The sequence below is a fragment of the Leptodactylus fuscus genome, chromosome 11 (assembly GCF_031893055.1).
Source record: "Leptodactylus fuscus isolate aLepFus1 chromosome 11, aLepFus1.hap2, whole genome shotgun sequence".
NCBI lineage: Eukaryota > Metazoa > Chordata > Amphibia > Anura > Leptodactylidae > Leptodactylus > Leptodactylus fuscus.
The window spans coordinates 43,522,498-43,549,343 of record NC_134275.1 but is presented as its reverse complement, the minus strand read 5'-3'; the positions used below and the strand labels follow the sequence as shown (position 1 = coordinate 43,549,343).

Genomic DNA, 26,846 nt, shown 5'->3' with positions numbered 1-26,846 from the left:
TGCTAGTGGCTGCAACCATGGCGGCAATACTTAGAGAAGTGTGACGTGCGCAGAGGCTTTCATGAACAATGTGGATTAAATGAGACGTATGATCAATACCACAGTGTATCAAATATTTATTGCCAGCCAGGATCATTTTACTTTGTATGTAAAATTGCCCAAACCACAGGTTATAAGAGCGATTGGATATCTTATTTTTGTTTTGTAAGCACATGCATAAATAAGCATGGGTATTGTCAATAATACATTCAATATTTCTACCACTAGGGGTTTTGTGTTCCCTGTTATACATAGAAATGATTCTGATTAACAGCACACCATTTGGCCAGGGGTGGTACTACAAGTTAAACAATTTATAGTACAGATGAATATGAAATCTTAAAGAAATCTGTTTCATATTAGGCTGCTCCACCTCAGTTTTAGTCGGACTGTTAACCTCTATAGCATCTGTTCCTGGACTATCTTCACTTACCTTTTTTAGGGCTTTGTATGCAACGAATCCAACGGTTTCAGGCTGATTTGACTATGGGTCATGAGTTAGGAGCCTCCAAATTCCTCCATCTCCATCTCCTATTACAATAATGTATTAAGGCAGCCCTATGACACAGGTTACTTATGATGAACATGGGAGAAGTGGAAGGAGGAGGGGCTGGGTGCGGGTACTGATGACCAAAGTGAAGATGGACTCACTAGAGAACCCCTTTAACTTTGGTACATTGGGTCCACTAATGTAAATGATTGTGAGGACCTACCCTGCTTTAGTGGCCTAAGTATACATTGAATTGTATAGAATACCCTGGTGTTATATCTGCATGTGCAGAGAAAGAGACCATAGGTCCGAGGCCAGTTTTAGACAAACTGGGGCCCTGGGCAAAATTAAAAGTGGGGGCCCCAAATGCTGATATACGAACAACCCCAACATATTTACAGTGACAGCCCATTAATAATACCCCTTTCTGCCCCCAAAACAGTAACAATCACCCCCCCCTATGACCACACAATTCAAATAACCCCTATTGTACCACCTAATAGATTTTTGCACCTCCCTCATCAGTTATTATAGTCCTACTTTATAAATAATAGTCCCTCCTTATAAACAGTGCCCCATATCAGTAATCATTCCCCCTTATTAGTTTACAGTCCCCCTTTATTAGGTCTATTATAAATTCTTCCCTTATAAATAACTAGCTTTTACCCGCGACTTCGTCTGCGGTGATTTGAGAATTGGGCGGACACAGACGTGTGAAACTGTAAAAGTGCTTTAAAAAGTTTGGTGGGCTAGCAAATGTGATGTGATGTGTTGTATTGTATATGTCGTGATACAGACAATGTGATGTGTTGTGTCGTGATACAGACAATGTGATGTGTTGTATTGTGTCAGACAATGTGATGTGTTGTATTGTGTCAGACAATGTGATGTGTTGTATTGTGTATGTCATGATACAGACAATGTGATGTGTTGTATTGTGTCAGACAATGTGATGTGTTGTATTGTGTCAGACAATGTGATGTTTTGTATTGTGTATGTCGTGATACAGACAATGTGATGTGTTATATAGTGGAAAGTTATATGTAACATGTGAGTAAGTAGAGTGAGGCCTACTCCTGAGGTGACAGTAAGGAGTGTGTAGGCAGGTTGAGGCAGGAAATGCCAGGCAGTGTGTGTGAATGTGTATGTAGTGATACAGACAATGTGATGTGTTGTGTATGTAGTGATACAGACAATGTGATGTGTTATGTGAGTGAGTAGAGTGAGGGCTACTCCTGAGGTGACAGTAAGGAGTGTGCAGGAAGGTTGAGGCAGGAAATGCCAGGCAGTGTGTGTGAGTCTATAGCTGGGGCTAGGAGTCCTGCGTTTGTGAGTCTCCTGCTAGGAAGCCATGTTGTTTAGTGGCACCAAAAGTAGCCTGTGACTCAATCCTAAGGGAAAACTATGTTTGTGGAAAATTGCACGCAAATCCGTCCAGGCGTTTTAGCGTGATTGAGGAACAAACATCCAAACTCACAAACATCCAAACATCCAAACACACAAACTTTCACACTTATAATATTAGTAGGATAGCCCCCTTTATATATAATCTCCTCTTATAATAGCCCCTTAGATTTGTTTCCCCCTTATAACAATCCACCTTACATATAATAGTTTCGCTCCTAATCTCCTAGGTCTGTAGTGAAAAAACCTGATTATAACATAATCCTACTAATATGTAAAAGTTTGTGTGTTTGGATGTTTGTGAGTTTGGATGTTTGTTCCTCAATCACACAAAAACGGCTGAACGGATTTGCATGAAATTTGCCACATACATAGATAGGAACCCCGATTAAAACATAGGCTACTTTTTATCCCGATAAATGATATCACTACATGACCGCAGTGAAGGAATTTAGGTTCACACTACACTAAAGGACCTGTGATGACGTCATCACAGGTCCATGAGCCATTCTCAGATAGGATCATGCTAGGCAGTGGGCGGAGCTACACATTATTTTGTGGGCGGAGCTATATAGGATGAAGCTGGACAGTGTGAAAGCTGAAGAAAATGGAGTCTTATACAAGATCAGGAGACTACAGAACATACAGGCTGTGTGTGGGCAAGATGACTATATCAGGTGTAGAGTTTCAGTGAGTACGACGGAAAATGTGTTGTTCTGCCTCTGATGGGGGAGGGGGAACAACTTTGGCACATTTCAGCAACATCCGTTCAGCTCTTTGTAACACAGAAGCTGCTCAGTGACATAACAAAACCCCTGCAATCACAATTGCCCGATGTAGCACAGCTTAGTCGGCGCTGTAGCACACCTCTATAGGCTCTCCATATGCAAACATGTACATACAGCTGGGTATTCTATGCATATGCATCGATGTAGCAGAACCGAGACGCGGGAGCAGGCTGATTGAATTGTGGCAAATTTCTGCAACATCCGTTCAGCCTTTTCCAACACAGAAGCTGCTCAGACCCTGACATAAGAACACCCCTATAATCCAAATGGCCAGATGTAGCAGAGCTTAAGCAGCGCTGTAGCACGACTGAGTATGCTCTCCATATGCAGAGATGTACATAAAACTGAATGTGCTGCGCATATGCAGCGATGTAGCAGAGCCGAGGCACGGGAGCAGTCAGATCATCCACAATAGTAATTGGCTAAATATAAGCGGCTCAGCACCAACGCCAACCTGCAGATGAAGTCGCGGGCAGATGCTAGTATAATATAATTTACATTGCAAAACTGCTAGTTACACGCAAGAGATCCCGGGCATATGCCTCACCTCCCTCTTAGCTAAGTCCGGCTCTGTTATACCATCAAACACTCGGTCCTCCAGCCAATAACACTTTGGTTTGAGATACAAGTGTCTGGCATTATATAGTTTACTACGTATGGCACATCAGGTTACTATGTACGGCACATCAGGTTACTGTTGTTATTCCTTTACATAGTATTACAGATCCTTTAGCTACTATAACCTCTTTAATCCAAGTTTCCATTGTTCTTTGCAGGATGATACCGAACCCTATTTTATTGGCATATTCTGTTTTGAAGCTGGCATCAAGATCATCGCCTTAGGCTTTGTATTTCATAAAGGCTCGTACCTCCGGAATGGCTGGAATGTCATGGACTTTGTAGTTGTACTCACCGGGTAAGTGCATAGCTTTCCAGATGATTCTTAGTTTGCTAACTAAAACATCCCGCACCCTTGTTACCGCCCACACTTAGGGCAATTTTATTCCAGTGACATGATCTCATTGGTTATACATCCATTAATGTGAGCTTTACCTTTGTTGTCTATGTCCACAATAGATAAGGGAATCCTTCATGTAGATATGGTGATGGAACAGACAAAATAAGACATGTCCTCATCTTGTTTCCCATTGCCCTATACGCATTCCCCCCTTATTCTCCCTTCCCATTCTTAGGGAAATTTTACTTTCGTGACCTGATCACATTGGTTATACATCTAGTTATGACTGCTTTGCTTTTGCTGTCTTTTTGCCAACTAATACAAGCCCTGCCCACGCTTAGGGAAATTTTATTCTAGTGACCGGATTAATTATACATCCATTTATGGCTGCTTTGGCTTTCTTGCCTATATCCATAATAGATAAGGCACTCCCTTGTGTAAATTTTGACTCTCTGATGTTATATGGTAATGGTATAGCTAAAATAAGATTAGCCATGACCTCAGGTTGTTTCCCATTGCCCTATAGATATGCCCTACCCTTGTCCCCACCCATGCTTAGGTAAATTTTATTCTGGTGACCCAATCTCATTGGTTAGACATCCATTAATGAATACTTTGCATTTGCTGTCCATATCCACAATAAATATGAGACTCCTTCTTGTAGATTTTCACTCGGTGATATTATATGGTGATGGGATGGATAGAATAAGACCAGCCATGGTCTCAGGTTGTTTGTTTCCCATTGAGCGTATAATATGAATTGCTATAATATTATGGCCTAAATAAACTGATGTGTTGCCAACCCACTAGGCATGTTGCTATGTTGCTCAGGTAATGTTAGATGTGCAATGAAGGGTTAGGAGTTGCACCTTCCTGTAAACTGTAGAATGGCAAAAAATCCAAAAATGTTTATTATGTATTCAGTTGCATTGTATATTAAGATACGATTATTGTAATGTTGCTTCTTTGTTGCAATATATTGTCTGATAGCTTTATGTTTTAGTCACACATGACAGTGTATACAGTCGTGCAAACGTGTGACTGATTACAGAATACACTATACACAATGTCATCTTACAGCTGAGATCGGGTCTCTTGTTGATGGTTATACTAAGGGCTTATTCAGATGAACTTATTCGGACACCCTGTGGATAATAAAAAACTTGTGCAACTCCGTCTCTTGTTGGTGTCCATGGACTGCACATTGGCACGGACTATTCTAGTCCACAACAAGTTCCACTTCACACAGACATGAAATATGGCCGCCCTTATTTATACTGACCATATAACATGCATTTTACACCCCAGCTTGTCAATGTAGATAAATACCATGCCAAGCGTTTACTTTGGGGCAACTCCATGCCCAGATCGGTCTAGTTGACAGATGGTTAGAGTTTTAGTACGATATCATAACAGCCATTAGTCTATGTGGCTACACTATAGGTGAACAAAGTCTCCTTAGCTGGAGGGACGGTTATAAATTCTCCAGACTTGCTCTACCAGGAGCGGCAGCAGCTGCCATAGGTCCCGGGACATTAGGGGACCTGGCAGGCCCCTGATGTGTTTTCTTTATTTTTTTTAATAGGCTGTTACCTGCTGAGTAAACCCATCAGGTAACGGGCCCTATTTACTTACCAATCCCCGCTCCTGCTCATGGCAGCCTGCGCTTCCCCTTCTGTGGAAGTGGCCTTGATCGAGAGTGGAGATCAGTAAGTGAGGCCTCGGTCCCGTGAACTCCAACAAACACTGTTATCATTATATTCTGGGTTCTTTTCAGTCTTCCGGCCTATTTGGTGACATCCAAGACGTCACGTGGGCCAGGCCAGCATCATTATGTGTCGAAACGCTGGACTGGCTCACTTGACGTCTGGTCCAACATTGAAGATGGTCGAAAGTAATGGGGAGTGCGCCGGAGCCACGGAGAGGTAAGTAATAGAGATGAGCGAACAGTGTTCTATCGAACACATGTTCGATCGGATATCAGGGTGTTCGCCATGTTCGAATCGAATCGAACACCACGTGGTAAAGTGCGCCAAAATTCGATTCCCCTCCCACCTTCCCTGGCGCCTTTTTTGCACCAATAACAGCGCAGGGGAGGTGGGACAGGAACTACGACACTGGGGGCATTGAAAAAAATTGGAAAAAGTCATTGGCTGCCGAAATCAGGTGACCTCCATTTTAGACGAATAGTGGATTTCAAATCCGGGTCATATGAGAATGTGAACTTTGTGACTATGAGACAGGGATAGCTGTACAGGCAGGGATAGCTAGGGATAACCTTTATTTAGGGGGGAATGTTATTAAAAATAACTTTTTGGGGCTCTATCGGGTGTGTAATTGTGATTTTTGTGAGATAAACTTTTTCCCATAGGGATGCATTGGCCAGCGCTGATTGGCCGAATTCCGTACTCTGGCCAATCAGTGCTGGCCAATGCATTCTATTAGCTTGATGAAGCAGAGTGTGCACAAGGGTTCAAGCGCACCCTCGGCTCTGATGTAGCAGAGCCGAGGCTGCACAAGGGTTCAAGCGCACCCTCGGCTCTGATGTAGGAGAGCCGAGGGTGCACTTGAACCCTTGTGCACCCTCAGCTCTGCTACATCAGAGCCGAGGGTGCGCTTGAACCCTTGTGCACACTCTGCTTCATCAAGCTAATAGAATGCATTGGCCAGCGCTGATTGGCCAATGTATTCTATTAGCCTGATGAAGTAGAGCTGAATGTGTGTGCTAAGCACACACATTCAGCTCTACTTCATCGGGCTAATAGAATGCATTGGCCAGCGCTGTTTGGCCAGAGTACGGAACTCGACCAATCAGCGCTGGCTCTGCTGGAGGAGGCGGAGTCTAAGATCGCTCCACACCAGTCTCCATTCAGGTCCGACCTTAGACTCCGCCTCCTCCGGCAGAGCCAGCGCTGATTGGCCGAAGGCTGGCCAATGCATTCCTATGCGAATGCAGAGACTTAGCAGTGCTGAGTCAGTTTTGCTCAACTACACATCTGATGCACACTCGGCACTGCTACATCAGATGTAGCAATCTGATGTAGCAGAGCCGAGGGTGCACTAGAACCCCTGTGCAAACTCAGTTCACGCTAATAGAATGCATTGGCCAGCGCTGATTGGCCAATGCATTCTATTAGCCCGATGAAGTAGAGCTGAATGTATGTGCTAAGCACACACATTCAGCACTGCTTCATCAAGCCAATACAATGCATTAGCCAGTGCTGATTGGCCAGAGTACGGAATTCGGCCAATCAGCGCTGGCTCTGCTGGAGGAGGCGGAGTCTAAGGTCGCTCCACACCAGTCTCCATTCAGGTCCGACCTTAGACTCCGCCTCCTCCGGCAGAGCCAGCGCTGATTGGCCGAAGGCTGGCCAATGCATTCCTATGCGAATGCATACTTAGCAGTGCTGAGTCAGTTTTGCTCAACTACACATCTGATGCACACTCGGCACTGCTACATCAGATGTAGCAATCTGATGTAGCAGAGCCGAGGGTGCACTAGAACCCCTGTGCAAACTCAGTTCACGCTAATAGAATGCATTGGCCAGCGCTGATTGGCCAATGCATTCTATTAGCCCGATGAAGTAGAGCTGAATGTGTGTGCTAAGCACACACATTCAGCACTGCTTCATCAAGCCAATACAATGCATTAGCCAGTGCTGATTGGCCAGAGTACGGAATTCGGCCAATCAGCGCTGGCTCTGCTGGAGGAGGCGGAGTCTAAGGTCGGACCTGAATGGAGACTGGTGTGGAGCGATCTTAGACTCCGCCTCCTCCAGCAGAGCCAGCGCTGATTGGTCGAGTTCCGTACTCTGGCCAATCAGCGCTGGCCAATGCATTCTATTAGCCCGATGAAGTAGAGCTGAATGTGTGTGCTTAGCACACACATTCAGCTCTACTTCATCAGGCTAATAGAATACATTGGCCAATCAGCGCTGGCCAATGCATTCTATTAGCTTGATGAAGCAGAGTGTGCACAAGGGTTCAAGCGCACCCTCGGCTCTGATGTAGCAGAGCTGAGGGTGCACAAGGGTTCAAGTGCACCCTCGGCTCTCCTACATCAGAGCCGAGGGTGCGCTTGAACCCTTGTGCACACTCTGCTTCATCAAGCTAATAGAATGCATTGGCCAGCACTGATTGGCCAGAGTACGGAATTCGGCCAATCAGCGCTGGCCAATGCATTCTATTAGCCCGATGAAGTAGAGCTGAATGTGTGTGCTAAGCACACACATTCAGCACTGCTTCATCACGCCAATACAATGCATTAGCCAGTGCTGATTGGCCAGAGTACGGAATTCGGCCAATCAGCGCTGGCTCTGCTGGAGGAGGCGGAGTCTAAGATCGCTCCACACCAGTCTCCATTCAGGTCCGACCTTAGACTCCGCCTCCTCCAGCAGAGCCAGCGCTGATTGGTCGAGTTCCGTACTCTGGCCAATCAGCGCTGGCCAATGCATTCTATTAGCCCGATGAAGTAGAGCTGAATGTGTGTGCTTAGCACACACATTCAGCTCTACTTCATCGGGCTAATAGAATGCATTGGCCAGCGCTGATTGGCCGAATTCCGTACTCTGGCCAATCAGCACTGGCTAATGCATTGTATTGGCTTGATGAAGCAGTGCTGAATGTGTGTGCTTAGCACACACATTCAGCTCTACTTCATCGGGCTAATAGAATGCATTGGCCAATCAGCGCTGGCCAATGCATTCTATTAGCGTGAACTGAGTTTGCACAGGGGTTCTAGTGCACCCTCGGCTCTGCTACATCAGATTGCTACATCTGATGTAGCAGTGCCGAGTGTGCATCAGATGTGTAGTTGAGCAAAACTGACTCAGCACTGCTAAGTCTGCATTCGCATAGGAATGCATTGGCCAGCCTTCGGCCAATCAGCGCTGGCTCTGCCGGAGGAGGCGGAGTCTAAGGTCGGACCTGAATGGAGACTGGTGTGGAGCTATCTTAGACTCCGCCTCCTCCAGCAGAGCCAGCGCTGATTGGTCGAGTTCCGTACTCTGGCCAATCAGCACTGGCCAATGCATTTCTATGGGGAAAAGTTAGCTTGCGAAAATCGCAAACTGACAGGGATTTCCATGAAATAAAGTGACTTTTATGCCCCCAGACATGCTTCCCCTGCTGTCCCAGTGTCATTCCAGGGTGTTGGTATCATTTCCTGGGGTGTCATAGTGGACTTGGTGACCCTCCAGACACGAATTTGGGTTTCCCCCTTAACGAGTTTATGTTCCCCATAGACTATAATGGGGTTCGAAACCCATTCGAACACTCGAACAGTGAGCGGCTGTTCGAATCGAATTTCGAACCTCGAACATTTTAGTGTTCGCTCATCTCTAGTAAGTAACATTGTTTTTTTTATGTTTGTATCCTCCCCTGGGTCTCCGATCATTATACTCTGGGGTCTGAAAAGACCCCAGAGTATAATAATTGTTCATGGGTGATACACAATGGGGCATAGTAGTGTGTTTAGGGGCCACTATGGGGGCATAATAGTGTGTTTAGGGGCCACTATGGTGCATAATAGTGTGCAGGGGCCACTATGGGGCATAATAGTATGTATAGGAATGTGGGGGGGAAGGGGCACGACAAATGTTTGCCTTGGGTCCCAACCATTCCTAGTTACGCCACTGAATGTTCCTAAATTTAGTAGCACCTCATGCATGGTGCTGTTACTTTATGTAACATGTCTCAGGCCTGGTTCAGATCTGTGTTCGAGCCATTCCATTCCCCTATCTGCATGAAATATGAAAAGTACTGCTTGCACATTTTTCATGCGGAAACGAGCAGAAACCAAATGGACTACATTATAGTCTATGGGATCCGCGGGTTTCCTTAGGTAACCACTTTTTATGCGGATAGTTTTCCGTTCGGGGGGCACACCTCTAGGCATAGCATCCTGAACAGCACAGGAATCACCAGAGGGTTACTAAATTTTGGAGTGTCAAGTGAGTTGAACTGGATGATGCAGCTTGTACGCAATTTTTTTGAAACTTTTTCAATAAAAGAATTAGGAGAAAAACTTGGGAATTCAATTGACGTCAAATGAACTCAACTAGATCCATCTTAGAGATGGCAGATCCAGGAGCCATGTAAATACATAATAAGTCATACAATTATTATAACATGTCACCTGAGCAGTGAAGCACTCAGGATTCTCCTGGAGGTCTGCAGGCTTGGAGAGACCCTTTCATGTGACACTTTTTCCTGCTGACAAGACGGCATGCATGCTGGAAATGGCAGCATAAAATATGTATGCTTCCAGCGATGTGTGCTTTTATTCACAGCTGGATTAACTGTAAAGCCCTTGTCTCAGCCTCCTGGATATGATATTGCAGGGCACAGGGGCAGTGGCATACACACAGGATGGGCATATAGCAACAACAAAAATTGAAGCCCTCTCATGGTGTCTCCATCACACTTCTAACCAGTCACAAAAGCCGGTCTTGATGCACTCATGCCACTTTGGCCACTACCATGTACAGATTTTCCTTAGCTTAGGACTATGTAGGATCCAAGATCAATTTTGGCTAAGATCAGGTGTAGTATCTGTTGTGGTCAGTGGTTATCCACACCACCACCTCCACTACCAGTGGAATTTTGGATCACTATAAGTGGTGATAGATCACCGAAAACCACATGGTGTTAGTTTGTAAGTGTCTGGTGTACTACTTGGGTTTAAAGACATCTAGGTGGTCACCAGATCAAAGCCATGGGTCTTGGAGCTTAAAAGCCCCAGGTACAGAAATGCCCCAGGAGTAGTGACCCTGGGGTGTCTGAACTGACTGCGGGTGGGAACCCACTGAGATTCTAGCATGTTTGCATATACTTCTCTTTCACAGTTTGTGAGTGCACCCCCATATTTGCCTGGTCTCATGGACACCCAGTTATGAATTTTCATAGACTAGGTCAGAAGACCAGTCTCTAGTACAATTTCACTTATTTAAGTTAATATTTTTTTCATTGCGTGTTTTGTCTCTTGGATTGAGGGCTGTGGGTGCCCTTTTGGGACCCTCCTAATGTTTAGGGATGGGAAGGATTGTGTGGCCATAATAATTCCCTCCTCCCCTGTAACCCTGGCCTCCTTCTGCCTTTGTGGAAGGAGTTCAACCAGTTGTTGGCTCCTTGGTGGACACTGAGGTGAGTGCCCAGGTGGTAGATAGAAGAAAGATGGGACTCTCTTAGCTCTGGCACAGATGGACTACACTATTCAACGCTCTTACGGCCTTTTGGCTTGAAGGTTTCTATTTTCAGAGAGGGCTTAAGATAGGCTGCCCTTTTTGCATGGCACTCCATCACATTTATGCACATGGGTCAGAGAAAGCATAGGTAGGGTCTGATAAATTATTATGACCTAGGGTCAGATTTCAAGAATGCTGCCCCCTTTTTCCCCAGACATAAGGGAGAAAGGACTCACTTTTTTTTGCAAAGAGTTTTTCTCCCTAGTCCTATGCTTTTTTTGTTAGGTTGGCGGCAGCTCTGATCTTCCGCTCTTGTGTGAAGTGTGGGAAGCCTATAAAACTTTAAGCAGAATATTTCCACCTGTACATGCGGTCCCTTTTCTCTGCGAGAGGGAGAGGAAGAGATGCTTTGAAAGCTATTTTGATCCCATTTTTAACTGGGAACGACTGTGCAGGGGGGAGAAAAGGCCACTAATGAATTCTGGTATTGGGATTTCTGGCAGCTGCGAATGTTCATATAGTGAATGCAGCAATTATAGTGTTATTGAGATAGGGAACAAAACAAGTAGAATTGATGAGCCTGATACCCCCAACCACCAGCTCGCCGCCTATTCATTCTCCAGAAAGAACTAACTTGACAGCTGTATTAACTTGTCTCTATTAAGCTCCAAGTTTTTTTGCCTTTCATTTTCTGCATTGGTTTGCACGTTACTTTATCGAGTTTTCCCGCCTCCTCGCCATCATCTGGGGATCTCTCATTGAAGATTTTGTCCCTTTTTAATAGAATTCGATTCGGGGTGGGGGTGTAAAAACATGGGAAAAAAAGCCTGAACAAACACAATAATTACGGCAGTGTAATTTCAGCTACGGTTTCTAACAAATTGTCCTCTTCTTGGGGCCAAAAAGATATTTTTAGTTCCATTCTTGTGACGGGTAGTGTTGGGTTATTTTTACCAACCTAAGATCAGAACATAAGGACTGGATTTGTTACAGGGGTTGTCCAACCTTTTGACATTTGTAGTCAATTGACGATGTACCTTAGGGTACATCGTCGATACCAGACTGGTGGGGGTCCAAAACAATGCACCCTTGCTGATCAGCTGCTCTCAGTGGCTGCCCATGCCGTAACTATTCTGGAGATTGAGCCAGAAGCAGACAGCTTCATCCACTGTGTAGTGGCTGTGTTGGGTTAATGCAGTGGTCTACTTCCAGATTCATCTTCAATTCTGAGAATAGCTGATCGTCGGGGATGCCCAGGGTTGATCCATAAAGCTGATATTGATGACCTATCTTAAAGGGGCTCTATCAACAAAATTTTGCTGTATGAGCCCCACATATGCGTGAATAGCCTTTAAAAAGGCTATTCAGGCACCACTAATCTTATTTATTAGTTTTAAAATAAAACTATAAAAACATATATGTAAATCATACCTTTGCATGCACAGGGGGCGGTCGTGCACGATCCTCTATGTGAAAAGGCTGGAATACTCTATTAAAATGTTTTTCCAAGATTTTCATATGTCAGTCATAGGTCATCAATATGTGATTGGAACCCCCCTGATCAACTAGTTGAAGAGGCCACAGTGTTCAGCTGAGCTCCGTGGCCTCGTCACTAAAAACTAAGCCCTGCGACATACATGTTGTAGGGGCTTTGTTTGGTATTGCAGCTCAGCCCCATTCACTTTAATGGGACTGAACTGCTGCTGTATCATGTGATTGATTAACGTGACATTCTTGGTACAGGGAAGAGTCCACAGAGCTTGTATGGGCTGCAGACACTTCAATCAGCTGATCAACCGGAGTCCAAGGCATCAGAGGAAAATCCCTTTAAGCTCTAGAATGCTGAGTGATACTAGGACATATTTCATTCTCCAAGTTCTTTGAAATGTGGTCAGTAGGTATCAACACATTATGAATTTGCTTGCTCTGAAGAAAGCTCCAAATATTTGGAGGGGGGAGGCTCCTGCTGCAGCTCGTTCTCTTCCAGCCAGAGGCCGCAGCTAGTTGTCTTACAGCCAGAGGTCAAAGCTAGTTCTCTTACAACCAGAGGCCGCAGCTAGTTATCTTACTACCAGGTATAAGACAGTGAGAGGGACGAGGGTGGACATGGCTGATCTCCTGGGACACAAAGAGGTGTCTTTTTATACAGTAGATTGTCATTCTAATTAGGATATAAGACAACATAGGATCAAAGGAAAGGAGAAGATTTAAGCAGGGGCCACATGCGACAGTCTGTGACCGAATTTAATTTTCGGCAGGGAAATTCTATGGATATCTTTATATATATATATATATATATATATATATATATATATATATATATATATACATACACACACTATAATAGATGATAGAGTGCTGGCAATCTTAGAGAAGATGATCTATTGTCCGATGGGCCCCATTTTGGAAGTGTCCCCTCCTCTCTATCTTGTACTATCCTCACACACTAGTTAGTGTCAATTGGCTCGATTTCTGTAAAAGTACCCGGAGCTTGAAGTTATTTCTTGTCATCTTGTCGGTTTCTAAAAATGTACTGCGCACTTCACACAGAGACATCTTTAAAAGAGGAAATGATTTTGTTCCATAGAAAGATTGCTACAATGTATTTCTGGGATGCAGCCAAATATTTTCCCTCCGCAATGGAGATGGAGAGCTGACAGTTACTTACCATTTCCCGATCCAACTCTTTTGCCTCCCACAAAGTTGGCAGGGGTATTAGTTGGTAATGCATAGCAATGATGTCATTGGTAGAGCGTTATATTCTCCTCCCTTTCTCCGTCCTGACGTTGATGTCTTGAGATATTTAGTCCTTTGTCTTCAATCTGCCATCTTGATTGACTTCTGATTGTGGCCTAGAATAGGGTCACCCAGGCTTGACTTCGGCTCAAATGGTTTTCTGTGTTTGTCTTTGTTTTGGGTCGGTTTTGGCATCGGTTGATTTTCCTGTCCTGTCTGCTTTGCTGTGACTGATATTAACCTGAAGTCTTTGACATGTGGTTGGCATGGAGTCAAGCCCAGTCCTTCCTGAAGGGGATCCTATTGAAGAACAGCTATCCCTAGGGCTATAGAAGAACCCATGCCAAGACATAGTGACACGGAGAGTCCACATCCCTTTGTCTAGAGCTGAATTGCTAATTTTGGATGGGTTTGTGCTTCAGGCAGCGATATAACTCTGAAGCATGAAGTCCTTCTCATACAATAGTAAGGTTTCCTCATAGTGACTTTCACCAAGCCTGTTAAGGAGCTTGTAGTATGTTAGACATATATAACATTTGTTATATGCCAAGATATGTCAGAATATGTGAAGATGCAGGTCCTATCTCACCGCTCTCTAAAACTGACCCCCAAAACTTTGTCCGGGCTCACCCTGATCCCACTGAAAGCCAAATCCAGTCATCTTAATCTCAATAAAAGTCAAGAATGTGTTGGGATTTCATCATAAATGATGCTTTATTGATGTAGATGCTTGAAAGGGTTGTCCAGAAATTTTCACCCACCCACTCTGACAGTGGTGGCGGTATACTTTATATACTTTATACTTTATATACGGCTTGCGGCACCCAAAACAGATGACTGGCGTCAATTTGATATTGATGAGATGTCTGAAGGATCACTCATGTCCAAGGTGCTATGATGGTTCACAAGGGTCTTGGATTTCTATTGTATAATGTTACACTCTATGGATCAGGTTTACATCACAGCCATTGATATAAAGACTGACCGCTTATCTGGCCATTAAAATACAAACTTGGTCCAATTTTTCCTCCACGCCTCCTATCCCTAAGATATCTGATCTACAGGTCTTAAGGGTCTACCATGGAAGAACCTCTTCCACCTCTCTGAGCATAGTGTCTTGTATAAAGCTACCCGCCTGGCTCTATAACATAGACCATATTAGTCCCTCCACACTCTGCATTACTGACTTTGTTATTGAGATAATTGTAAGTGTGATGAAACTCCGTTAACAATATTTACACTGGATAAAGACGGCTTCCAAATGTTTCCATGTAATAAGCTGCATATATGGGAGATCCAAAGCCGCTGACTCATACAAAGCTGGATATATTATAAAACAATGAGTGCTGGGCTTCAGCATAGACAGCGTTCTGTTCTCCAGGGTTTATGGTTGTCAGTGGTTCAGAGTAAACTGATTGGCTGAATGATCAATGTGAAGTACGGGGTATGGCAGTATACTTTACACCAAATTAGGGGAATGACTAAATTATAGAGGTGTTGGTCTCCCCAAGCACAGTGATAATGGGCACAGAGATATGACTGGCACTCACTATAGTCCAACATAGTGCTGGTAATATTACATGCACCTATAGCTTAGAGGGGGCTGGTTGGTAAATTCTTACAAGTTGTCCTGATGAGTCTCTGAGTCTTACAGCCAATGCACCCTAGGAAAAAATATGCTAATTAAATGTCCTCAAAAAAGGGGTCGCACCCACCATACCAGATGAGAGATAAGAGGACTAAAATCCCTAGTGATATTTCAAGGCTCTTTAATCAGTCGGATATTAAGCTTATAAAAATTATCTGAAAATACTGATAGTGAAACTGTGGATAACCCGCTTAACTTAGAGGGTAGCTACCTATAGGTGGCATTAGGGAGACAGTGTTCTCCTTTCTGGAGGACAGCTATTTGGTATGTGTTCCTCTGCAAATTATACATACTGTGGAGGCCATATAGAGGGGGACATAATTGTATGGGGGTCACATTTAGGGGGGTATCATACTATGTGGGCCACAAGGAGAAGGATATTATTGTATGGGGCCACAATGAGTCAGCTTTATACTGTGAGAGCCACATGAAGGAAAGGAACATTATTGTATGAGGCCACAATGAAGCGGCATTATACTGTAAGAGCCACATGGAGGGGGACGCTATTGTATGGGGGTTACAATGAGGGGGACATCATACTGTTGGTGCCACATTGAGGAAGGGCATTATACTGTGCGGTCCACAAGCAGGGGGACATTATTGTATGGGGCCACAATGCAGTAGCATTATACTGTGAGAGCCACATGGAGGGGGACATTATACTGTTATGCTGTGGAAGCCATTATGAGGTGGACATTATAATGTGAGGGACATTATGCTATGGAGTCCATAATGAGGGACGTATGACACTGTGGGCACATTATAGTATGTGTGACACGGATTTTTCCTAGTAATAAGAGAAGGTACTTGGGTTGGGGGAAGTGTCTTAGAACTAGAAGGCTCCATCTTCTGATCACACAAAATGGCTGCCCCCATGTCACAGGATAATACTGTACAGTTTGGTAACAACATTATATCTCTTGAAGTTTATTGCAGTTGAATCATGAGCAGGGGTCAGTGTTGTGGTAGACATTTTGGAACTGAAGAGACAGAGAGGTGCAAGTAAGGAGTGGGGGCGGATATTTTATCCAAAAGCGACTCTGAAAGTATTGAACGCTATAAAACAGATTTCTCTCTGATTGCCGGCCCTGCGATTTTCTGACAATTAAAGTGAAATACAGTTAATGACATTTCTTCTCTGGCACCGCGCCGCCCTGTAATCTCCTTAATGCACAGTACTTTGGGGTAGATTAGGAGCGTTCACCAAATTCAGTCGCCTTTTGTTCTTGTTTCTTTCCTTATTATAAAACCACCTGATTTCCTCATATGGTCAGCCACAGATTATTGGTGGGGGCAATGTGTGTATCTGCTCAGACCCACAGCGAAAAGGCATATTGGATCACAGGCAGAATATGTATATATATATATATATATATATATATATATATATATATATATATGTATTCCCACAAAGCAAGAAATAACATTGATGGGACAGGACATACAAAATATATCTCCAGGGGCCACAGCTTATAGCAGGGATTGTTTTATAGAAAAATGGGGTCATTGGAAGCAAGTAAATTAGGGTTCCAGGGTTCCATTAATAGGGTCTTGTTAGTAATACTTACATTAATGAAATAATAATACTACAGTGTTTGTATTATCCCTCTACTGTAATGTTACTGTGTGTATTATCCCTGTACTGTGACATCACTTTTGTATTATCCCTGTATTGTCACATCACTGTGTGTATTATCCCTGTGCTGTGACATCACTGTGTGTATTATCCCTGTGCTGTGACATCACTGTGTGTATTATCCCTGTCCTGTGACATCACTGTTTGTATTATCCCTGTACTGTGGCGTCATTATGTGTATTATCCCTTTACTGTGGCGTCACTGTGTGTATTATCCCTGTACTATGACATCATTATCCCTGTCCTGTGACATCACTGTTTGTATTATCCCTGTACTGTGGCGTAATTATGTGTATTATCCCTGTACTGTGGCGTCACTGTGTGTATTATCCCTGTACTATGACATCATTATCCCTGTACTGTGACATCACTGTGTGTATTATCCCTGTACTGTGACATCACTGTGTGTATTATCTCTGTACTGTGACATCACTGTGTGTATTATCTCTGTACTGTGACATCACTGTGTGTATTATCCCTGTACTGTGACATCACTGTGTATTATTCCTGTACTGTGACATCACTGTGTGTATTATCCCTGTACTGTGGCGTCGCTGTGTGTATTATCCCTGTACTGTGGCGTCATTATGTGTATTATCCCTTTACTGTGGCGTCACTGTGTGTATTATCCCTGTACTGTGGCGTCATTATGTGTATTATCCCTTTACTGTGGTGTCACTGTGTGTATTATCCCTGTACTATGACATCATTATCCCTGTACTGTGACATCACTGTGTGTATTATCCCTGTACTGTGACATCACTGTGTGTATTATCTCTGTACTGTGACATCGCTGTGTGTATTATCCCTGTACTGTGACATCATTGTGTGTATTATCCCTGTACTGTGACATCACTGTGTGTATTATTATCCCTGTACTGTGACATCACTGTGTGTATTATCCCTGTACTGTGGCGTCGCTGTGTGTATTATCCCTTTACTGTGGCGTCACTGTGTGTATTATCCCTGTACTATGACATCATTATCTCTGTACTGTGACATCACTGTGTGTATTATCCCTGTACTGTGACATCACTGTGTGTATTATCCCTGTACTGTGACATCACTGAGTGTATTATCCCTGTACTGTGGCGTCGCTGTGTGTATTATCCCTGTACTGTGACATCATTGTGTGTATTATCCCTGTACTGTGACATCACTGTGTGTATTATCCCTGTACTGTGGCGTCGCTGTGTGTATTATCCCTGTACTGTATCATCTCTGAGTGTATTATCCATGTACTGTGACATCACTGCATTTATTAATCCCTGTACTGTGACATCACTGTGTTTGTTATGCTTGCACTATGACATCACATTATTCTTCTCTGTGCTTTCAAAACAAGCCAAAACACATCATTAACTTTTCATGTTCTGAACTCCAACATCTATAGAGCTAAATGGTTGCTTGTTATACCCCAGCCCCATTACATATTAAATACCTGGGTAACCCCTGTAATCTGGAAGAAACCAAGCAGTGAAATAATTGACAGTATAGACCCCAATGTTAAGCAGCCATCCATGTGTAATCTACTTTAGTGTATCATTGATACAGAAGACGATCATCCTATAATCTAGCAGGACTAGCCGCACATTGTTAGAATCTGTCTCCCAGATTAACGCCAGGTTTTCTGGTTGAGGACAGATGGCCGGAGTCGCTGGATTATTGTTGCATTGCTGACTGTCTTTGGCCGAGCGCTGACAACAAACAGAGAGGTGACCTCTTCACCTTCATTAGCTGCGGGCATTTATGATACATTGCATCCAGTATTTGGGAGTCCTGAGTCACTGTAGGCAAATACCTATGGGCAGCAGGTGGCAGTTCACAGCGTGCATGCAGCAAATCTGATATGACAGTCTCCCTCAAACACTGATCTGCCCAAGAGAGAGATTTACAAACGCACCAAGTGAAACCAGCGGTATATTATTGTGTATTCTGCTGCTCATTAAATAGCTAGCTCTATAGGTTTACTTCTGGTAAACCGATAGAAAAGCACAATTTAAAGGGAGTATGTGGCCAGACCCAGCCTTTCACCCCACCCCTGCAGATAGATAGGTTAGTGTCACCAGAACTCAGCATATCACCCCACCCTTGCGGATAGATAGGTTAGTGCCACCAGAACCCAGTATATCACCCCACCCCTGCAGATAGATAGGTTAGTGTCACCAGAACCAGCATATCACCCCACCCCTGCAGATAGATAGGTTAGTGTCACCACTACCCAGCATATCACCACAGCCCTGCAGATAGATAGGTTAGTGTCACCAGAACCAGCATATCACCCCACCCCTGCAGATAGATAGGTTAGTGTCACCAGAACCAGCATATCACCCCACCCCTGCAGATAGATAGGTTAGTGTAACCAGAACCAGTATATCACCCCACACCTGCAGATAGATAGGTTAGTGTCACCACTACCCAGCATATCACCACAGCCCTGCAGATAGATAGGTTAGTGTCACCAGAACAAGCAAATCATTGCAGCCCTGCAGATAGATAGGTTAGTGTCACCAGAACTAGCATATTACCCCACCCCTGCAGATAGATAATTTAGTATCACCAGAACCAGGATATCACCCCAGTCCTGCAGATAGATAGGTTAGTGTCACCAGAACCCGCATATCAGCCCAACCCTGCAGATAGATAGGTTAGTGTCACCAGAACCCACATATTACCCCAGCCCTGAAGATAGATAGGTTAGTGTCACCAGAACCCACATATTACCCCAGCCCTGAAGCTAGATAGGTTAGTGTCACCAGAACCCGCATATCAGCCCAACCCTGCAGATAGATAGGTTAGTTTCATTTGACTCATACAGCGGTTTCCCCTTGTTAAACACTGCCTCTGTTGCCAAGATGTCGCCATTTTTGTCTATATGCAAATTAGCTCTTTGAAGCAATGGCGGCTCCCTCATGACTTCACAAATGGTGATATCTCAGCAATGGAAGCTCCAAATCACAAGGGGAAAACACCTTTTGATTCAGGTGACCCTAATCTATGTATCTGGGTTAATATTCTGGTGACAGACTCCCTTTAAGTGCCTCCCGACCCACACAGTCCTCTGTTTTGATCTCTTTTCTGCACCCTGTGGAATATTATCTCAAAGTCCTCCTGACTAGGATTCCATTCTTCATTTGTTGTGCCAGACAGAGTTGTCATAGTGGACAGCGCATCACAATCACTCTCATCAATATAAGAGAATATATCCTAAATTAACATAAATGACTACTAAAAGCATGATTTCACCTCTCCTAACATACTTTCCATTGAAATATCAGTTCTGGAGCAGCTGTTCTCATAAGTCTGCATTGTATTATTCCTCTGTTATTTCTCCTAGAAATTCATGAGTAAATTACGAGTTACCATTCCCCTTACCAAAGGAGTATGTCCTTATATAGTCTGACATAGGCAGCACTGATTGGACAATGTCAGCCTGTGTAGAGACAACTGGTAACGCCCTGTTGTCAATGTATTCATGAATTTCCAGGAGGAGTAACAGAATAAATAGAAAAAAAAACTCTAGATTTGTTGCTTCTTCAGGAATACCAGTATTTGCTAAATAAGCCATGTCTGAAGGGGTGACAGTTGTCTTTAATGTGCATTAATAAACCCTATCGCAGAGCGGATTGGCTAGAGATGAGGACAAGGAGCATTGTCAGTGGGGTCATAGCCTCAAAGGGGGCAGTTACATAAACATTTTGCAGAAATGGTAATATTACATGTTACAAGTACAGCAGATGAGCCCATCAGAGGATCCTTAAACCTGGGCCACAAATACAAAATTGGCAACATGGCCCCTACTTACCATGTGCTATGTATAATATTGATGTCTTATTATGCTATAGATAGGCCTTTGTGCCCCCCTCAGTCTCCAAGGCCCCATAGCGTCTGCCTCCTCTGCACCTATAGCTACACCCGAGAGGATTATTCCATCAGTAGGTCCATATCCTTCCACAATTGAGCCCATGAGGTCCAACTTGAAGCCAGATCTGGACTGCTCCAACTTTGGTTCAAGGACCCTCAAAATTATTTTCTCTTTGGGCCCCCGAGTCTGACAAGTCTGACACAGATATATCCCATGTATTAGTGATATGTAAGTGCAGGCTGACCTATTCATGTATTATAAGACGGAGTCAGTGTGGTCCAGTGTGAAGACTGGGGATGTAATAATCTGTCATATAATACATGATTTGTGCCTCCCAGGGACTTCTCTCCAGACAGACATAAATTAGGAAGAGACAATAGACTTTACAGTTGCATGTCCTGCTGGAATACAGCACGCTCTCTGTCATAAATCCAAAATAGACTGCAGGAGGGTATATGCTCAGAAACATCACCAAACCTAAAATAAAAACTGGATTAAAATTAGGCCAAAAATCTGCAGGTCCCTAGAGGTTTAGACTCACTTATTATACGTGACTTGGACACTTTATGTGCTGGTGGAGTCACAAATTAGAGGTTTTACCCGCACATTGTGTCTCCATGCCACAAAAAGTTGGCATATTGTGACCCAAACATGACAGGGTTTGCTAAGGATGTGTGGCTGAAATCCAGGACTCCTGATTCAAATTGCTACAAGTCGGCATGTATGATTCAAACGTATGTAAGAAGTCAAGGAGGTGGAGTCACTCTTATGAATATTCACTCTTGGGAGGCCACTCTGCAATGGCCGCTCCATTCTTGCTGTTAGTAAAATAGTGGACATAGGACTCTCATTCTTGTAGTGGTGATCTCAGCAATCGGATTACCATCAAACTATCGCTTATACTGTAGAATAGGGATAACTTGATATTAACTTGATGCTCCTTTAGCTTAAGACCCATACTTTTATCACTACCTCCCATTCCCTCCCATCACTATCTCTGAAAGGCAAGGGTGGACTATATGAGACATGGTCTCTTATTTAAGACTATAGTAGTATGGATCAGGCACTCAAATCTGGTGCTGCATACTTACCTTACCATTGATCCTAGCAGTACACCCGCTTTTCTTTTCCTCTGACGATCTGCCCTTATTTTCCTCCATCATTTTACTTTTTCATAAGGCAATCTGGGTCTGACGAAGGTCCGTTTTGGGGACCCGAAAAATGTTTCATCCATGTTTTATGGATTGCATGTTCCACAAATAAACAGAATTTATTCTATACAATGTATTTGAGTGCCTGATCCATACTATTACAATTATTGGGGTGAAACCCTATCAGTGCACCATGTATAAGATAGGAGTGCCATGGCTTTCTCCAGAATCTTGTTTAAGACTAGTGACATCATCATGCCTGTGTAGTGATGTCATAAATGTGAGATCGAGTGGGGTTATCCACAGCTGAGGACCAAGTCTTGGAACATGGAACATGGGGTCCACCCATTCAGTACCTAGGTCCTTCCCAAACATTAGGGTTATCTAGGGGACTTCAAGGTTGAGTTCCTCTCAGCTCTGCTACATCTTAATCTGACATTCTGAAACCCTAAATGTGTTGGCATCACAAACCATCAAGGCCATTGGCGGTAAAATTCTGGTACATCTGGTGCCGCAGTATCACAAAGCAGTAGAAGTTGCCAGGTGTGATAAGGCAGGGATATTATTTGCAGTATATAAAATATATTCATAAGCTTCTAAATAGGTTACACAAAAGAGTACCAAGATTAAAAAAGAAATTCAGCGGAACTCATGTCCAAAGTGAAAACTTGTTTAGAACCCGATGCCCACACATCCAGGCTTCCCATCTGCTGTGTATGTCTGTTTTAGGAACTCTAGACTTCTCCGGGGCGGCACATAGGAGGGAAGGGATCCCTCCCAGACACAACAGACATTGTTTAGTGGAATTGCACCTGTAAATGTTATCACTCCTTATGTGAAGTGACAGAATGTACCCACAACAAACACAAATACACACAAAATTAAGCAGAGAGCAGAGGAGTACTTATAAGTATATATACTGTATAGAATATCTTACTACATGACCAAAAAAATGTTAGCACCGGTACACTACATCCATATGTGCTTGTTGAACGTTTCATTCCAGAAGTAAGGGATGTTAATATAGGATTGGTTTTCCCTAGGCTGCTATTCCCGGAGCCTGCACTAGATTTCGGAAAATGGTTGCACCAATTATGTCCATGTAGCCATAGAGCATTAGAGAGTGTGGACACTGATGTTGGGTGAAACAGCCCAGAATGAAGCTGTTGTGCACTTGTAACAGGGAAGTAAGGCCTTTCACATATTACTGGTTACCCCAAGCTATTAAAGTAGCTCATAAGTTTCAGGATTAAATTTTCTTTCCTTTATTCACTTTCAGCCTTACTGATTTGTAGTTTGCAACTTGCTCCCTGCTTCAGACCTTTCTCAAGTAGGGGAATCCCTCCAAGTAATACTTGCAGGATATGAGCTCTATGTGCCCGGAACGCTGCTGCCTTCACTAGCTCTTGTGTATCAGCACAGCCTCATTCCTGTACTGTTTTCCCCTTCTACAACTTACAAGCAAAATCTAATATCCTGCGCAAACAGACACTGATGCTGAGGAGTGTGTAACTCCACCCTCTGCATGATACAGGCCATCATACTGTTACTAAATAATATCACCATACAGTAACTAAATTTCAGCATATAGTACATAAATAATGCAAAACACACTGTGAACAATGCCCTGCTTGAATAATACAACCGTGCAGTAACTAATAAACACTAATATACCATGACTAAATAATACTGCTATACATCAACTGAATAACGCAAACTTACCATGACCAAATTATATCACCATGTAGTAAGTGATTAAAACTACTATATTACTGCTAAATAATACAGTATTACCCTAGAGGAACTGAACAATACCATCATACATTTTACTACATAATACCACCTTATAGTAACTAAATAATACTGTATGGTGCAGTAAATTAATAACCCTAGTATTCAATAATTACCACAATAAGTTACTAATTAATGCCACTATATAGTAACTACATAATATTCTATGCTGCTGTTATAATAACACTATTATGCACTGACTAAATGATACCAACATACAATTACTAAGTAATACCACCACATAGTAACTACTGTAAATAGTAAGATACAATAAGTCATTTACACTAGTATGCCCTGACTTAATTATACCATACAACTACTAAATAATACTGCCATATAATAGTTTAATAATACTGCATATTGTAATAACTAAATAATGATATTCTACGCTGACTAAATAATACCCGTATTTACTACAGTAAGTATATAACCTCAGTATACCATTTCTAAAAATACTACCATACAGTAGGTAAATAATGCTATATGAAAAAACAATAACACCACTATACAGTAACTGAATAATACCACCATACAGTAACTGAATAATACCACCATACAGTAACTGAATAATACCACCATACAGTAACTGAGTAATACCACCACACCATGACTGAATAATACCACCATATTACTACAGCTGTTCTGACCAATAATAATGATCACTAGAAAACTGTTCAACAATTTGCAATATTTTTCAGTCGGGCTGGATCCAAAAAAAGATTGATATTTGCAATGACAATAAAAATGAAAAATTGTTTCAATCATTGCAAGTGTCGTGTCGAGCTACACGGGCATATTAGGTGCTGCAATGCTGTGTTGCATCATGATGTTGTGTGAAGCTGTAGAGAATGTTTGCTGTCACCAGAGGACACAACTAATGACAAGATGCCAGCATAGAACATAATGGCACTGAGCCCGATCACAGTGCAACACACTGTCTTGTGTGCGACTCCTATTATTCCTTGAAGGAATTCTTTCTGTAGAACTAAAATCGTGTAATATATGTAGGAAAGGTGCATTATGTGAAGGTAGCACAGTACTGTGATCTTCTGCCTTGCCCAAAGTTACTGTGTAGCCCTTATACTAGGACACACAGAGAGACTGTGAGGTCACTAGAATCTTAAGTCTAGTGACCTCAGCCTCACTATTACTCCTCTCAGGAGTTTGATATATTTTTACTTGCCAGAGATGAGTAATGGACTCGTCTCAGGTAGCTCCTGGTGCATGCGCATTGTGCTGAGGACTGTATACTCTTCTTTATTGCGCATTCACAGGTGAAGCAAGGTGTACCCTTCTCAACTCTCCAGTACCACTGGAGATGGGTCCAGGCATCATCTTCAGCCAACTAACCCAACTGAAAAGAATGACAAATGGTGCCCTAAACCCCCATGACACCAGGTTCAAGGACTTACCTAGTGAAAGGCTCTCTTTAAAGTGGAACTTATACCATCTGTACCAATTCCATCCTTCACTAGCCACCTCTTCACTGATTCTTCTGATTCTGATGCAGTTGGAATTATCTCTCTAACCCCTACCATTTTCGAGCAATCATTTTTTTAAAAAAAAAAAAATTTTAATGTAGATTTTGAGCCCACAATGTACATTTTGTTCCCCTATCAATATGTCTTTGGAATATGGGATGGAAATCCATGCAAACACGGGGAGAACATACAAACTACTTGCAGATGGTTTTTTGCCCTTGGTGGGATTTGGTGGGAACACCAGGACACAGCACTGCAAGGCTGCAGTGCTAACCACTGAGCCACCGTGTTGAGCAATCATTTCTGTTAACTTCAGCACCCAATATATTAATTAGGCTCCCTGTTGTCAGATGGGTGGTTTTAGGCTACCTGATCAACGTCAGGACCACCCATCTGACAGTAGAAAGCATAGGCACTAATTGCTCAGGAATGGGGAGAATTAGAGGAATAATTCCAACTACGTCAGGATCAGTGGAGCGCCATGTATTGAAGGATACAGAAAACACAGTTTGTTAATGAAGTGGTTACAGGTCCCCCATTAAAAAGTAAAGCTTGTCTTATCCACATGCACAGTATGGTGGGGTCCAGAAAGATGGCTGCCCCCATGTCCACTCTTTAATGCCACATTTCTCCACTCCTGAGAACCTTGAGAAACAATTCATAGCAGTGTATAATGAATGTTAGCCACTCATTTTATAGTGCTGTGCTATTATAAGCTGCCGACTTTAGATTTAGTGCCCCTTTAAGGATAAGCGCTCCAGTATTTCATATATATTACAGAGCCGGGTAATACACAGTTCTTGATATATGCTAATTTCAGATAACAGACGAAGAGCGTGACATGGGGGAAGCAGCCGGGTTATTGCGTTGCATCTGTTTGCAAGGCTGTAGGATCGTTCTTCCCACTCCCTTTGCAATGCTCTGCAGAAAGTCCATTAGATCTGGAGAGATAATTTATAGCACATTAAAGTGGATGCCAGAACGAGAGTCTCTTAATCATTTCTGCCCTGATTTAAAAGTTTGTATCGTAATACGCAATCGCGCAACAGCCCTCCGCAATACACCGCACCACGCAGCCAGCAGGCTCAATAGATTAACCGCTCTTTCTGCTCCATTGGTCAGGACACCGATTAACTGTTTCTTCATTCTGCAAGGAGTTTTCCCAAGGAGGATATTGAAGAATGACTCAATACCCATAATATACCATATATACTATCCAGTATATTGTATCTTCATGGAATCCCCTTATATGTGGCTCACTTTGATGACCTCCTTAGCCAAACACCATCCTCTTCTCAAGCATACTTCTAGATGGATATTTAAGACAATCTCCACCAACTCCAATTTGCGTCCTTCAATAGTGGCTGCTTCACTGGCTCTGGCTCAGTTGGATTCTCTTCTCCAATCCTCACCGCTCTCGAGTAATCATTTGTGTTAGAGGACGAATGTGAAACCCATCTCTGACTTGGAACAACCTACCTTAATCTCAAAAAAACCTCTAAGACCCGAGATTTACACTTAAGAAGCATTGTTCAGACATGGGCTATTGAACTTTTGGACCCCAAAGTAATGGTATAACCCGCTCCTTAACATCTACTTCATTACATTTCCAATAACCATGGAGCTGAAGTTCACCCAAAGGAGCAAAATAACAAAAATACCACTCCATTGATCT

The 26,846-nt window shown here is 43.1% G+C and overlaps 1 protein-coding gene across 4 annotated transcripts in view; it reads left to right on the top strand.

The window, feature by feature from the left end:
* The window catches only part of CACNA1B (calcium voltage-gated channel subunit alpha1 B), a 240,728-nt gene that overhangs the window by 19,019 nt on the left and 194,863 nt on the right, over nt 1-26,846 (top strand). For all 4 annotated transcript variants that reach the window (XM_075259127.1, XM_075259126.1, XM_075259129.1 and 1 more), the window contains exon 3: nt 3,498-3,637. In XM_075259127.1, coding sequence (XP_075115228.1) covers nt 3,498-3,637 — 140 coding nt within the window. The remainder of the gene's footprint in view (nt 1-3,497; nt 3,638-26,846) is intronic.